At 55.4% G+C, this 16034-nt stretch overlaps 1 protein-coding gene and 1 long non-coding RNA gene across 6 annotated transcripts in view; both read left to right on the top strand.

Annotated features, from left to right (window-relative positions):
• The window catches only part of Tns1 (tensin 1), a 170999-nt gene that overhangs the window by 10595 nt on the left and 144370 nt on the right, over positions 1–16034 (top strand). For 3 of the 5 annotated variants that reach the window (XM_048808529.1, XM_048808528.1, XM_048808527.1), the window contains exon 3: positions 7972–8009. The exons of 1 other annotated variant lie outside the window; for it this stretch is intronic. In XM_048808529.1, the coding sequence (XP_048664486.1) occupies positions 7972–8009 (38 nt within the window). Of the gene's footprint in view, positions 1–7478; positions 7498–7971; positions 8010–16034 lie in introns of those variants that run through there. One more of the 5 variants, XM_048808530.1, reaches the window with a different exon arrangement.
• LOC125618230 lies at positions 8086–12833 on the top strand. The gene is made up of 2 exons (XR_007349487.1): positions 8086–11783; positions 11941–12833. It is a non-coding gene; the product is annotated as an uncharacterized LOC125618230 (long non-coding RNA).

Raw genomic sequence — 16034 nt, 5'->3', positions numbered from 1 at the left:
GGGCCACCAGAAAGAGTTGTACAGGTTGTTCCTGGGAGGGGCCAGGTAGACGAAGCTCCAGCCCACATTCTACTCAGAGCCCAGCTCAAAGGCTTCCTGAGCCCTCTGGTTTCTCTGTCTTCAAATCTCGGCTGAGCTGTGGCCAGCATCTAGATTAGGTGACGGGTGGGGTGGGGTGCAGAATATCAGGGCCCTGAATTCACAGTCTCCACAGGGCTTTCAGCACTGAAGGAGCTTCTGCTGGGGGTGACAGGCCCTGAGGAAGCCCTCGATCTGGGAGACTGGGGCAGCCATCTGCTTCCCCCTGGAGGCCCTGCCCTGTGGCTTTTCTCCCCACACCCCCGGCCCATAGTAGGGCTGGACGGGATGCTGGAGGGAGTCAGGGAACCTGGAGTCCAACCTGGTTCTAGGAGACTCAACGACAAGCAGGGTGGACAAGGAACTAAGGTGGACAGCTGTCCAGGTGTAGCAGGCGGGCAGGCAGAGAGGCAGCAGGGACCGGGAGCCTTTGACTTCGCGGGGCCGTGGCTGTGTGTGACGGGGTTAGTAGGGAGCCTTGTCCTGCGTCTCTCAGGGGCTGGTTATGGGTAGAACAATGAGGTTCTGTGTGTGAATAAGGGGGGGCTAATGCCAGGGACCACGGCTCTGAGTGAAGGATACAGAGAGGATGAGACGACGGTGAGGGGTGGCCTGGACACCCTGTGTGACCTTGGATGAGTCACTTGTCATTAGAGATAAGGGAGCTGGGCTCAGGATTCTCTCTGAGGCCCAGGCAGTGGAAGGGCCTGGAAAGTTTCCTTGTGGGACTCCGTGAAAGCCGGAGACCTCTTCAGTGAACCCTGCTACGTCACCCCTCCATGCACCTGTGTGGCCACCTGACGCTCATAAGCAGAGCTGTCACCTGGACCTATACTGTGCCAGGTGCCAAGAGCCAGCCACTGGCCATGGAAGACAGACACACAGCTGTGGTGTAAGGGTGCCCAGTGTGCAGGAGAGGCTGCCCGGCTTCAGCAGGAAGGGTGGGCTGGGTCTCGAGGGCTGTGTGGGAGCTCCTTGGTCCAAACTGGATTCCCACAAGGCCTCAGGGAGGGGCTCTAGGGGCCCGTGAACACGGGAGACCTCAGAGGGAGGCAGAGGGACTCAGAGCCTGGTTCAAAATCCTAGTTTCCCTCTAGGCTGAAACCCAAGGGGGAGGACCAGAATGCCAGCTCGGGAGCCCAAGGGCTGCCATCTGGGCCTGGTCTGGGGCCCAGGCTCGGGCCACTTCCTTTCTCAGTGTAGAAGGGGGACAGTCACCTGATGCTTCCTTAAAGCAGGACGCACCTGGGAAGACAATGGCACTAGCCCACCCAGAGGATGGATTGGGGGGACCCTGGTCCTGGGAGCTCCTTTCCCTGTGTCACCGAGGATCCCCAACTCCCACCTTCTATCTGAGGACCTTCGTGGAGCCACCAGAGGCTCCTGATAGAATGGAAAACCTTGGGTCACTTTCTCTCTTTTTTCTTTTTTTTTTTTTTTTGACAACTACTCATTTTTATCTATCTTTCCCCCATATTTTTATCAGTGCATTATAACTATATAATCATCCCACATACTGGTGGAATTCGTTGTTACATATTCATCCACGTACACGATGTAACAATGCATTTGGTCACTGTCAACCCCAGTGAAGACCCTGGGTTGCTAGTCCTGGCTTTGGCTTTCCACTGTCCGGCTGGGTGACCTTGGGAGAGCTGCTTACCTTCCCTGGAACCGATTTCCCCCTTTTTTTTAAAAAATGAAGGAGTTGGAATAGACCAGAGTCTGTAAACTGCATTCCAAAGGAGCCGTCAGGTTCTGGGGGTGCTCTAGGGGCCCTAGAGGTGAGGAAAGGGGAGGCTTGATCAGGGCTCTGGAATCCCTGCCCATTTCAAACAGAAAAGCTCTTGTTTGAGGAGTTAAATATATGAGTAGGTGGGACGATGTGACAGTCTTTCACAGGGCTTAGAAGAAGGCTCTGGATTCCAATCCCAGCTCTGGCCCTATTAGTGAGACCTTGGGAGACTGCTTCATTGCTTAGAGCCTGTTGACTCACTTTTAAAACGGGACAAATAGCAATATCCCCCTCCTGGTGTGACTGTAGGGGTTAAATGAGATACTACGCAAAGTGCTCAGATCAGAGCCCAGTCCCTGGGATTAACAGATCCATTCCATCCTAACCAGCATCTCTCAGATTCCAAACCGGCTGCATGAACAGTTTAGCTTTGAAATGAATCAGAAAACCACTGGGCAGGATGATCTCGAAGGTTTCTTTGTTCCTACTTTGAAACCACATGGTGCCCCCTGACCACCCCGAGACACCTTGTATTAGTGAGAATTCTCTGGAAAAGCAGAACCAACTGGATGTGTGTGAGGGGAGGGGGGAGGGGGAGAGAGAGAGAGATTGATTTATTTTTTAAAAATATTTTTTTTAGATAGACCTTTATTTTATTTATTTATATGTGGTGCTGAGAATCGAACCCAGTGCCTCACACATGCCAGGCAAGTGCGCTGCCGCTGAGCCCCAGCCCCAGCCCCAGCCCCAGCCCTAGTCCCATAGAGCTTTATTTTTAAGGGTTTGGCCCATGTGGTTATGGAGGTTTGGCAAGTCAGAAATCTGTAGGTGGGCCCCAGGCTGGAGACCCAAGGAAGAGTTGTAGTTCAAGTTCAAAAGCAGTATGCAGGCAGAACTTCCTCTTCTTGGGAAGGTCTTTTTCTATAAAGGCCTTCAACGGGTTGGACGAGGCCCACCCACATAATGGAGGGGAACATACTTTACTCAAAGTCTAATGATCTTAATGTTAATCCCATCTAAAAATAACTTTGCAGAAACATCTAGAGTGATGTTTGACTAAACATCTGGGTACTCTGGCTTGGCCAAATTAACAATTAAATGAACCACTGCCTACTTCCAGCCCAGGCCATGAGCAGTGGGCAGGGCAAGGCCGAGCGAGTGGCCCGGTGAGCAGGTGGGCGGGCGGGCCAGCCCCTCTGAGGTGGTGGGAGGCCGGGCTAGGCACGGTGGTGCACACTGAGGCCATGTGCTCATTTTCCGACCCGAGACCAGGAGGAAAAGGCCATTTAGATCCCAACAATGTTGGCTTCCTGTGTTCCCGAGAGCAGGAAGCCACCCCAGGACAGCGTCCGGCAGCCCAGCTGGGGTGGGAGCCGCAGCCAAGGGCTGTGCGTGGGGTGCAGTTCTCCCCCTAGTGGGTACCCAAGGGCCTGTCCCCCAGGGGCTCTGCTCCCTCTCAGGCCACCACTGGCCCTGCCCTGTGGACACTGTGGACGTCCATGGGCAGGCCTGGGGCTCCTGGTGTCCTCGGAGCTGTGGTCACAGGCACTGCCCTGGGCCTTGCCTTGCAAGGGTGCTGGCTCTGGAGGGTGCTGTGGGGGTCTGGTTGCAAGGCCCTAGAGCTGGAAGGCCCCGGTCACCCCAAGACGTGTCCAGGGAGGGCCTGGGCACCTGAGGGACAGTGCCAGGGGAGGGTGCTGCCCGTTCCTACCTTGTTCTTCCCGCACCTGCTTCAGGCCCCTGGGGAGGGAGTGTCCTGCAGCCTCAGGCTGGGTGTTGCCTGTCAGCTGTCAGCATGCGGGACAGACAGCTTCAGGCTGGAACCCAGGTTTTTCCTTCTTGGCGGGAGGAAGAGGCAGGTGGCAACTGTGAGGGGCAGCGTCTCCGTCTGTTGTGCTTCTGAAACAAAATGCTTTAGGCTGGGTCGTTTATAAACAACGGAAGTTCATGGCCCACAGTTCTGGAGGCTGTAGGTCCAGGATCAAGGCACGGGCAGATCCTGTCTGGGGAGGCCTGGTCTGTTTCCAGAGCGGGTGGACGTTGAGATTGGAGGGATGGAAGGGCAACAGGCTGCCCAGGGCATTTCAGGAGGGCAGAACTCTCGTGGCCTGGCCATTTCCTGCAGGCCCCACCTCTTAGTACTGTGACATTGGGCCTTAGGATCCAGCTTGTGAATTCAGGAGGAACACAGCAAGGGGACAGCTGACCTTATATACGGGCTGCCACAGCGGAGGAGAGCTGGGGGCCCACCTGTGCAGGTGTTGTCAATCCGAGGGTTCTTTGGGGAAAGGCAGGTGCAGGAGCGTGAGACCACAGGGCCTGCGGGGGACCTGGCATCCGGACAGCCCTGGGCAGCTGCTCCGCCTCTTCCACGAAGGGCAGGTCTCGGTGTGTGGTTGGGTGTCTTCCTGGGGACTGAATCGTCTGAGCCACATCCCCACCCACCACCACTGAGCTACACCCTAAGTTGCTGAGGGCGGCCTCAAACTAGCAATCCTCCTGCCTCAGCCTCCCAAGTCTCTGGGGTTACAGGGGTGTGCCTCTGTGCCTGGCTCCTGAGCTCTGGCCTCTAGATTCGTTCTCTGCGGCTGTGTAGAAAGCGATCCCCAAACTCAGTGGTTTATCGACTAGTTCTGGCTCAGGGTCTCTCAAAAGCTGGGCCAAGGTGCGAGCAGGCTGTGTTCATCTGCAGGCCTGGACGGTCCCTGCCCAGCAAGGCACCCTCACAGGCCTGCCCGGCTGGGGCTGGCTGGTGGCTCAGGGCCTCAGCTCCTCCCCACGTGGCTGCCCCACTGGGCTGCCCGTGCGTCCTCTCAACACGGAGACTGCCCTCCCCCAGGTGAGTCATCCAGGAGACTGAGGCTGAAGTCAGAGTGGCTTTGTGGCTTTGCCTTGGAAGTCACATGCCACATTTCTGCATATGTGTTAGTCAGAGTTCCTTCAGTCAGAGTTCCACTCAGGGTGACGAAAAACCGGAGGTGAATCAATGTGAAGGAAGACAGTTTACTGTGGCTCAGCTTCAGTCCACAGTCACTCGGCCCCGTTCTTTGGGCCAATGGAGGCACAGAGCATCGTGGCTCGTGCCATGGTCCCCATATCCTCATCAAGGGCATACCCACATGACCCAGTGTCCTCCCACCACCTCCCAACTGTGCCACAGGGTGGGGACCACGCTATCACTACATGGATCTCAGGGGGACACCAGATCCAAACTGTAGCACTGATTGCAGTATCAGAGTGGGGGAGGCTGACAGAAAGGTGTGAGCTAGGAACAGAACGCTCCGTGACACACTTAGATAGTTCATTGCTCTGAGAAGTGCTTGCCCATGCTTCAGATGACAGCACGAGGGAGACCAGGTAGACAGTAGGAAGCACTGCCCCTTGGGAGAAGACCTGAGAAGGTGATCAAGAATGCAAAAGAGGCACTCCTGGAGGGGACTCAGAGGGAAGGCCTCCTTGGGGTTGAGGGTAGGTGCTTCTGAAGATGGGGCTTGGTCACTTGGACCTGCTGGGAACCTGCCACTTGCCACTTGCCAGCTGAGCTTTAGGCGGGGAACTAGTGGAGGTCTTTCCTTGCCCCCTGCTGTACACAGCCAAGGGCAGGCTGGGGCCACTGAGCACGCTGTACCATGATTGCCCAAAGATTTCTCCTCCTGGTTTCCACTTGAGGGCATTTGCTGACTGCCTGCCCCTCTGTGCCAGGCAGGCTGCCCTGTACAGTTGTGCAGGCTGGGCACCTCCAAGGGTGTCTGCTGGAGGGAGCCCTGGAATCAGCCCACGCTCTGCTTGTCATGTGGTGTGTCCTGGCACAGGGCGGGACCTGCCTGGGGAAAGGGTCCTTCTCTCCATTCCCACAGGGACAGAGCACACTCACCCCGGCTGTGTGTCATGGGGCTGGCCTGCCCAGATGGTGGGCCTTTGTCTAATTTGCACAAAGATGCTGTACAGTCCTTCAGATCTGAAGCAGACAGCGTCCTGGCTGTTGGGGACATGGTGTGAGGGACATGGGCACAGATCTATAAAAGAGCTACTGGAAATTACTGGAGATGATTTCAGATGGTGAACTGTGCAGAGAAGGAGATGATCAGGAGCTGAGTAAGAACAGTGGCGACCTACTCGGATCTGGGCGGTTAGGAAAGGTCCTTTTGAGGAGATGGCTTTGAAAGGATTCCAGAGGGCAAGAGAGATTCCACCCAGTAGAGTGTGAGGAATGTCCCAGGCAGCTGGAGCAGCAAGAGCCAAGGGCCTGAGGTAGGAATGAACTCGCTGATTTATGGGAACTGTCAGAAACACGGAGAGGCTAGAAGACCAGGTTATGACCCCCCCTGTGAGAGGTGGACGTGAGAGATGCCTCTGACCATGAGATGTCGAGGGGGGCTACAGGACAGGAAGAGGCTGAGAGGGAGTGGGGTGGCTATCAGCACACACTCCAGGGATCTCCAGGCAGCTCCAACCCAAACATTTATGAAGCCTGTCCTGCGGAGCAGGTTTTCTGTGTGCATGTGTGTGGTGGTGGTGGTGGGGACACAGAGAGGGAGAGGGAGGTGTCCCATTCTTGACAGAGCCCACAGCTGGCCAATGGGGAGGTCCCTGGATCTGGAGGCAGCGGCCCAGGGAGGGCCTTGCAGACTCAGGCCTCAAGGCTGAGGCTTTCTCAATTCCCTGTTCCCTGGCCACAAAGAGGGCCCCGGGGGTGGGGCTGGGGAGGTGCTGGGGTCAGAGAGGGAACACCTTTCGAAAGGGAGACAGCTGCCACCTGGGGTAGGGAGCATGGGGACAGCTGAGAAGCCAAAGCGCTAGACCAGTGGGTGTGCCTTGGGTGGCCAAGGGGAATGTGTCCTGGTGTGGCCAGGGTGATGTCCCTGGCTGTTGGGGGTCAGGAAAGCCTTGCTCACCACCAGCTGAGTCACAGGCCTGAACTGGGCCAGGACTGGGTTGGGAGAAGATCCCAAGCTAGGGCCAGTGCCAAGGTCACATCCCAGGCTCCACCCAGTTTGCCTGCAGCTTCTCCCACCCTCGTCTCCCACCCTCACGCCCAGAGGATGCCTCAAACAAACCAGAGTCCCCAGGTGGAGAGCCCTAGAGCTTCTTGCCTGCCCCTGCCCGGGGCCTTCACCTACCTGAGACCCCCAGTGACCTTTTTCTGAGAATCAGGTGGGCTCCAAGTGGAGTGGGGCAAAGTGCCATAGACTGTGTGCTCGGTGGCCAGGGTAGTGTTAGCGTGGCCCTGGGCGGTGTGTGCCTGCTGGCCCTTTGGGTCTGAGGGTCTTCCCCTCTTTCCAGTGCCCCACCCACCTGCTTCAGTGTGTCTGGGGCAGACAAGACCCAAGTCAGCGCGGAAATCAGCCCAGGAGACCCCTCAGCCGGCTCCTGAGAGGAGGGGGTTTGCCAGATTCCTCCACGGAGTCCCAGGGCCCTGGGGGGGGGGTTGTTGGGGACATTCCAGGCTTTGGGAACCTGATAGGAAATTTGATTCCAGCTTCTGGTAGTGGGAGGGGTGGGGGCAAGTTGCGAGGGTGTGTGTGTGTGTGTGTGTGTGTGTGTGTGTGTGAGTGTGCGCGCGCTCCTGCGCATGGAGTCTGTGCGAGCCTGTTCTGTATCCCCAAATCTGTGCCAGGCCGGCTGACTCCGAGGGTCTCCACGAGACCGCCTGAGTGTTGGTGCCTGGTCAGAGGGTGGCATGGGTATGTGGGTGAGCCCTGTGTGCCCGGGCAGCGGTGCTGGGTGTGCCGGAGGGTGGCCGTCTGCTTGTGCGCACGGGCCCTCCGCCAGGGAGGGTGCAGTGCGAGGCCGGCGGGGTCTGCCCGCCCGCGGGGTGTAAGGCGAGACGGGCCCTTGCTCCGCGGCGGGGCTGGCACGGGGCCTGGGTCCCGGCTCCCTCGGCCCCTGGCCGGGGTCCAGCGGGGGAGCCGACGCCCGGGCCCGCGTTCCTCCGCCTCCTGCGCCCGCCCGAGGCCGGTCGTCCCGGGCGCCCGCCCGCAGGCCCGGAGCGCGGCCGCCGCCCCCTGCGCCCGCCCTCGGCGGGGCTCCCTCCTTCCCTCCTTCCCTCCTTCCCTCCTTCCCTCCGAGCGCCGGCCGGGGCGGGGTGGGAGGAGATTTCGCGGAGTTTCCATTTCATACCTCGCGGCTAAAACTTTCTTTCTGTCTGCCCTCCGCAGTCTGCAGCTTCTCCTGTCATCGGAAATGCCAGGCCAAGGTAAGGGCGCCGGCGGGGCGGGGGCGGTGCCCGCGTCCCTCCTCCTCTCTTTGGTTTATGCAAGACGCCGGGCCCGGAGGCGGCGGGCGGCAGGTGCAAGGTGATGGCGAAGGCCGGGGCGGCTGCGGGTGGAGGGGCGGGAGGCCGGGTGGCGGGCACCGCGCCTGCGGGAGGTGGCTGGCGGGACGGAGTCCGAGGGAGGGACCTCGAGGGTGCTTTCCTGGTTCTCCGCGGAGTCGGGGCGAACGAGGGGGCGATGCGCCTCATTTGCTGGCGGGCCTTGGGGAGCCCTAGCTGGCCCAATTTGGCCATCATGGGAAAATTCAGTGTCCAAGCCATAGGACCCGGAGGGAGGAAGAAGCGGGCAAGCCGGGGAGGTGGGGGCCGGGGATGGAGGTCTGGATCGCGGCGCAGGCTCTTGGTACCGTCTGAGCCACTGTCCCACCCCTCCTCACGGTCACGCCCCACTGTAGCCCTCAGTTTCCAGCAGCGTTTCCTGGCTGGGCCGCTGAAGCTTGGAGACTGGAGCTGTGTCCTGGCTGCCCAGGCTCCTCTCAGGCCTGGACAAAGGAGCCATAGGTCGCTGCTTGGAGTATGGGGCTGTGGGGACACCAGGGTGGGTTAAGAGTTCTGGAAGGAAACCGCTCAGGCTGCACTCTGCCGGGCCGACCTGCCTTTCCTTCCCACGCAGCCAGCTGGGCACCTTCTCCTCTCATTGCTTCTGCCCTCCCTGCCCTTTCCCCCACTTTGCCCTTCACACTTGACCTTTCAGGAAGGCGCTCAGGGAATGGAAGCATCCTCCCCAGGGAGGATGCTTCAGAGAGGAGCATATGGGCGGTAGAGGCTCCCTATCTGTGTCTTGCTCCCTTCCTATTAGCTGGGTGGCCTTGGGCAACTCATGTACCTCTCGGAGCTGTTTCATCCTCAAGGATGTGGGAATAAGGAGTGTACCTTATGAGGATTAAGAGGTGAGGTGTGTGAAGTGCCAAGCCTGTGCCTAACACATAGTAGGTGCTCAAAAACATGGTCCTTGATGAGTAGAATTCTGGGCATCATGGTTTATGCCATTGGGAAAGGGATGCTGATGGGAGGGCAGGATACTGATGGAGTGGCAAGTCAGTGAGGGATCTGCCCCCTACCCCGCCCCCGAGATCTTGCCTAAACTGTGTACATTGTTTGCTGAGGGATGTGGTCTCCCCAGTCCCATCTGTAGACTCCAGGATGTGCACTCTGCTAGCTGAGGTGCAAAGGGCCTGTGGCTTGCAGTAGGCACATCAGTATGGTGAGTTTTCTGCCCCTCGTATTATCTCCTGCTTTTCTGTCCCCTCAGCCTTATCTTCAGGTGGGGAGTTCCTTCTTCTCCCTCCATGCTCCTCCTTGTTCTGTTCTTGGGCAGTTTTCTACCCTTAACCCCAGATTTCTGATTCCTCTCCAGTCTCTGTTTTCCTACCCCTCTTCCTGCTTTTGCATCTCTTAATAGCAATGAGCCTTTGTACCACACTTTGTGCAATGCCTTCGAAAGCATTTCATGTGCATTGTGAGATTTCATTCTTTTAATTCCATTAGAGCATAAAACAGAGGCCAAAGATCATATTGTCTTAAAGATGGGGAAGCCGAGGTGTCACAGGGTTGAGTGACTTCCCCACGTCATTGGACCTCTGTGCTTCCTTCTGATTCCTCCTGCCTGGGGAGACATTTCCCCATCCCCCTGCCCTTCCTCCTCCCCTTCCATCTCTGGGCAGTAGCAGGATACATGCAGAAGGCTAACGGGATGAACGTACTCGTCATATAGGGCCCGGAAAGGGGAGAAGCGGTGACCTAGAGAGATGTGGCAGAAGATGGCTCCTTGTTGGGCGGCAGCCTCGTGTGTGGAGACAGAGGGATGCCAAAGATGACTTCCGGGGGGTGCGGCCTGCCTGGCAATTCTCACATCTGCTGGGGGCTCAGATGCTCCAGGCTGCAGCAATCCTGCTCTGCTCAGCCCCAGAGGCCAACCAAGAGGGGAAGGGGTGGACCAGGCAGGGCAGTGGCCAGACAGATGGGGCTTTTTATAGGATTTTCCTCTATAGGAAATGGCCCCACTGGTGGGGTGTGCTCCACCCAGCTGGCAAGTCTGCCCCTGAAACCACAGCTCTTACCCCCCTCCTGGCTTTCCCTTCTGCTGGCGAGGGTAGTGGGAGCCCCAGAGCACACGGCGGAGGGCTGTACTCTGGGTTTTCTAAGCAGATCAACTTGGAGGTCGTTTGATCCATCCCCTGCTCCAGATGGGATTCATTAAACAACCGTGGGCTAAGCCCTTGCCATGTGCAGGACACTGTTCTGCAGGAGCAAGACAGGTACGATCTTTGCCCTCATGAGACTTACCTTCTAATAGGCAGACACGATAAATAGGCGAACCAGCCAGGCGTGGTCGCGCATGCCTGTGAGCCCAGTGACTCAGGAGGCTGAGGCAGGAGGGCCACAAGTTCCAGGCCAGCCTGGGCAACTCCGTGAGACCCGCTCTCAAAAAGAAAAAAGGCAGACAATTTAAGAAGGAGTGGGGCTAGAGCACGGGGTCAGAGAGGACAGGCGAGGTGGCCCAGGAGGACTTCTTGGAGGAAGTGAGGTGGGACACCAGCAATGCCACACCCCTGGGAAGGAGGAGAGCAGCCAGTGCAGAGACCCTGGGTGGGACGAGCTCTTCGTGCTGGAAAGAAGGTGGTGTGGCTAGGAAGTGGGACACTGCAGAGTTCTGAGCATGACAGGTGCCATCCCGTCTGCACTGTGAGGAGAGCGCTCTGGCCATGGACAGGCGCCCAGGAGGAGCCAGGATGGGACCCAAGAGGCTGCTAACACTGCCCACGTGGGTTGGGCGGGTGGCGTGGCCCAGGGACTCACAGGAGAGCAGTGCGTGGGGTCGCGTGTGGGATGCATTCTGCAGAAGGGCCTGGAGCCCTGATGGGTGGGATGCTGGCCGCGGGGACAACCGGCTCAAGCCTGGCTCCCAGGTCTCAGGCAGCGCCTGGGAGCACGTGGTTCCCTTTACTGAGACAGATGAAGTGCGCGAGAAACTCGAGGAAAGGAGGCTCCGGGATTTCTGCTTTGCTTGGTCTTCCCCACACTTCTCCTGCACCCTGGGGATTTCTTGCTGCTCTTGATCATTTCCAAATCAGCCTATTCTTGTAGTGGCTGGTCTGAGTGTCTTAACAGTCCGCCTTCCAGGCTTTTCCTGCAGTAGGAACCCATGGCTCTGACGGGGGCTGTGGTATTTATGCACAGCAATATGAAAGTCCGTATCTTGTTGGTTTGTTTGGCACTAGGGATTGGAACATGCTAGGCAGGCACTCCACCCCTGGCCTACATCCCCAGCCCTAGATGCAGCAAGATCATGTAACAAATTACCCCAATTTTCACAGCTTAAAGCAGCAGCAGACATTTATGATGCAGTTTTTCTGAGGCTAGGGACTTTGGAAGGGGCATAGCTGGCCAGGTCTGGCCAGGGGCCTATCATGGGTTGGCAGTTAAGGTGGTGGCTGGGGCTCAATCTTCTGATGGCCGGACTGGGGCTGGAGGATCCTCTCCCAAACATGGTCCCCTCTCTAGGGTGCTTGGGTGTCCTTACCACGGTGGCTGGTTTCCCAAGTGTGAGCCTTTCAAGAAAGAACAAGGGCCAGCCACCATGTCTGGTATCCCGCCTTGGAGGACACATGCTATTATTTCTACAGTATCTTCCTGGTGCCCAGGTCAGGCCTGTTTGGTGCAGGAGGAACTACAGAAGGGTGTTTCTCCCATGAGGTAAGAATCAACAGGGCCATCCTGGGGTCTGGCTACTGCAGGTGCCCAGAGAGAGGGCTCTGCTGGCCGGGCTCCACGAGGCCGTGGGAGTGGCGTTTTGGGTAGGGACACAGGAGTCAGATGCCTGAGTTTGCACTCTCTGCCTGCCGCCTTCTAGCTACGTGAGCTGGGTTGTGCTGGATTAAGTGACCATTGTCATGTGGCAGGCACCTTTCTCTTCCTGGGCACCACAGGCGAAGACCAGGAAGGAGCCTGGATATTCTGTGCCCAACTCTTTGCCACTTGGACCAGCTTGAAAGAAGATGCTAGTGTCAGGAGAGGAGGGGCCTCTGCTCTTGGCTCACAGTAGATGCCACAGGTGTCTCAATTGCACAAAGGCGGGCTGAGAGAGAGGCAGCACCTCCAGCTTCTAGACTACTGCCTGGCCCGTAGCGAGGGGCTGACTCAGGACGGGAATGATGGAATAAAGAATGTGAAAGATCAGCTCCTGTTTCAGAAGAGGCTGAGGCAGGAGGATCACAAGTTTGAGGCCAGCTTCAGCATCTAATCAAGACTCTCAGCAATTTAAGGAGACCGTGTCTCAAAAGATAAAGCAAAAAGGAAACTGGAGATAGAGCTCAGTGGTAAAGCACCTTGGGTTCAATTCCTAGCACCCAAAACAATAAAATAAAATAAATAATTTTACATAGATAGAAACTAAAGCAAGTTCTGGGAGCAGCACCCCAGAAACAGTCCTGCTCCCCTCTAAGTCAGTATTCCCCAAAGGCAATTGCTGTTCTTACCCCCATCATCTGAGGTGAGTTTTGCCCGTCCTTGAACTTCATGCAAATTGAGTCATATGCATGTTGGCTTCTGTGTGTGGGCTACTTCAAGGGACATGGTGTCTGGGAGGCTCATCTCTGTTTCTGTGGGAGCCAGTGGCCTCTTCTCGGTTGCCTGTTGTTTGCCATCATGTGAGTGCACCACGGTTTATTTCCCATCCCCTGTTGATTGCCATCTGGGCTCTTTCCAGCGCAGAGCTGTTACAAACAAACCTGCCTTCGACTTTCAGCCACCTGTGTCCACACAGAATCCATAAGATGTTCTCCTGCATCTTCGTGGTTCTGGGAGGTGGGTGGGGCTCGTGGTAGCTCCATGTTGCAGGCGGGTCCAACACTGAGGCCCAGACAGAGTGACCCACTTCACCATGGTGACTTGGGACAGTGGGCTTCTACGTGATTCTGGCTCTGCCCTGGGATAGATGCGCCAGGGCCAGGTGAGAAGGGAAAAGAGCAAAGGAGGCAGGGACACCCGAGGGAGGGACTGCTGGGCCACTGGGGTCTGCTGCGGGCCCTGGAAACCCCGTCTCCAGCTCTTGCCTTAAATCTGGAAGGAAGCAGATTCTAAGCTGTGCTCTGTTCCCACCTGGTGTCCTGGGGTCCTTCTCGGTTCTCGCTGTTTCACTGTCATTGAGGGTTTACAATGACTGGCCCAGGATTTGCCTTCGCTTTGGTTCTGGCACATGCTCCGCGTGTGTACATAGCAGATTTTCTTGTTTTGCCTTTCTCTTCTGCCTCTGCTCTCTGACCCCACAACCGCCACATCGTTATATTTATGTATTTGTTATTTTAAGTAAACTTTTAATTTTAGAATGGTTTTAGATTTACAGAAAAGTTGCAAAGATAGCACAGAGAGTTCCTGTGTGGCAAACCCTCGGGTTCCCCTCATCCCCAGACGCAGTTTTAAGAAATGTTGTTCTCACCCCTGTTTGGCCCTTGTTTTGGAACAGCAATTGCTGCTGATGGCAGCGGTGGTTCCTTCTAGAAAAATGCCCCCTGCTCCATTCCAGGTCAGACGGGAGTTAAAGGAGAGGACCAGGCCGCTGCCAGGCAGGCAGCCTGCTGGAGCCCAGCTGCGGGCAGTTCTTCTCATCCCCTGGCTGCCCTCCTCAGCCTCTCCTGGCCTCTTCCAGGGCCTGGCACTCTCCTGACCCAGGCGCAAGCTGGGGTGGAGGAAGGAGCCTGCAGCAAGGCCTTGAACTCCTCCCCTCCACCCGAAGGGCTTAAATCTCATCTCTCAAGCTTGAAAGGAGAGGAAATCCCATAATGAACCCCCACCTTGCTGTCACGTCCCACACCACCTTTCCTGCTAGTCTCTCGTAAACACACCTGCAGCCTTCCTGTGCAGTTGGGTGGGTGGGTGGGGGCTTATGTTCTCTGGCTACCATAGCTAGATGGGAGGGGGCTCCTGACCCTAGGACCCCTTGATGGCTCTGAGCCTCCTGGACTGTTTAAGAGCTTCGGCCTTGGAGATAGACTGTTGAGTTTAAATCCTGGTTTCCTCATCTGTAACATGGGACTTTGTGTGAACACTGAGAATGACAAGCTCCAGATTCAGCGACCAAGAAGCTGACTGATTCTATTTTACTCTCCCTACTTTCTTCCATCTAATAAAAGGCAGGGAGAGTCTGAGACACCAGCAAAGCTTGCTGAGGGCTGTGGCTTCTAGACTAGATGCTCGCATGGGTTTTGCCTTCTTTCTCTCCAGCATCAGGGAAGAACAAGGAACGTGTGTAGGCAGATGTCCACGGGTTTGGCTCTTCTGCCTGCCACATGGCACCTGAGAGCCATGGCAGTGGTTTCAGAGCTCTTCTGTACAGTGGAATCACCTGGATTCTTTAAAAAGACAGATGTCTAGCTGGGTGAAGTGGTGCATGCCTGTAATCCCTGCAACTCCAGAGGAGGACAGGAGGATTGCAGGTTTGAGGCCAGTCTCAGCAACTTAGTGAAGCCCTCAGCAACTTAGTGAGAACTTGTCTCAAAATTTAAAAAAGGCCTGGGGATGTAGCTCAGTGACAAAGTACCCCTGGGTTAAATCCCTAGTATGTGTGTGTGTGTGTATATATATATATATATATATATATATATATATATATATATACACACACANGATAGATAGATAGATCCATATCTATTATGTGTGTGTGTGTGTGTATATATATATATATATATATATATATATATATATATATATACACACACACACACACGAAATAGATATGGATCTATCTATCTATCTATCTATCTATCTATCTATTGATTGATCAATTGATCAGTGCCTGGGTCCTGCTCCCCAGAGAGGTTTGGGGTCTGACCTGGGCATTGCGATTTTTCAAAGTGGTCACCAGTAGTGGGAGTGTGACATGGCACAACCACTCTGGTGACAGCTTGGCTCTTTCTTCCAAAGTTCCGTCTACACTGGCACTGTGGCCCAGCAATTCTACTCTGAGGTATTTACCAAAAAGAAAGGAAAACACGTCCTCAGAATGACTCGTGCACAAATATTCATGGCAGGTTTATTCACAAGAGCCCCAAACTGGAAAGAACCCACTATTCCACAACAGGTTAATGGATAAACAAATTGTGACATAATAGTACAGGGCGACACCACTCAGCAATAAAAAGGAACAAACTATTCTTGTGCACGGCAGAGTCTAAAAAGCATGTTGGTGAGTGAGAGAAGCCAGGCACAGAAGTGCACAGACTGGATCATTCCATTTTATGAAATCCTAGAAAAGGCAGAACTCTGTTGACAAAGAGCAATTGGTAATCACCAGAACTGGGGTGCTGGGAAGATTGGCTGCAGAGGCTCATGAGGGACATTTTGGGGGAATGGAAACGTTCTAACCCTTGACGGTGGTAGTTATCCAGGTGCATGCAGCTATCCAAACCTCTTGAACTGTGTTCTTCAAGGGGCATATTTAACTGCATGTAAGCTGCATCTTAATACAGTTTATTGAGGGGCTGGGGATGTGGCTCAAGCGGTAGTGTGCTTGCCTGGCATGCGTGCGGCCTGGGTTCGATCCTCAGCACCACATACAAACAAAGATGTTGTGTCCGCTGAAAACTAAAAAAAATAAAAATAAATAAATAAATATTTAAAAAAATACAGTTTATTGAAATAAAACTTCCCACGTGAGTCTCCCTTGCAGCCGTATTTGAGAGTCACTCCGCTCCACAGTTTCTGAAGCCCTGTCTTGTTCTCCGAGTGCCCCGAGCACAATGTTACGTCCTTAAAAGTTCCTCCTGGGCTTGAGGACCTCCTTTGTTTTGTTTTTTGGTAACCACTTTAAAGTTCTGGTTCACAGTGGTTTATACGGTTCATCCAGTTCCGAGTGTATCATGAAATGTGTACCCACAGAGCTGTGCGAGCATCACCACCGTGGATTTCAGGACATTTTCATCACCTCAAAAAAGCTACCCATACCCTTGA

This window comes from Marmota marmota, unplaced genomic scaffold (genome assembly GCF_001458135.2).
Source record: "Marmota marmota marmota unplaced genomic scaffold, marMar, whole genome shotgun sequence".
Lineage (NCBI taxonomy): Eukaryota > Metazoa > Chordata > Mammalia > Rodentia > Sciuridae > Marmota > Marmota marmota.
The sequence above is the reverse complement of the archived record's forward strand: the minus strand, read 5'-3'. Positions and strand labels throughout refer to the sequence as shown.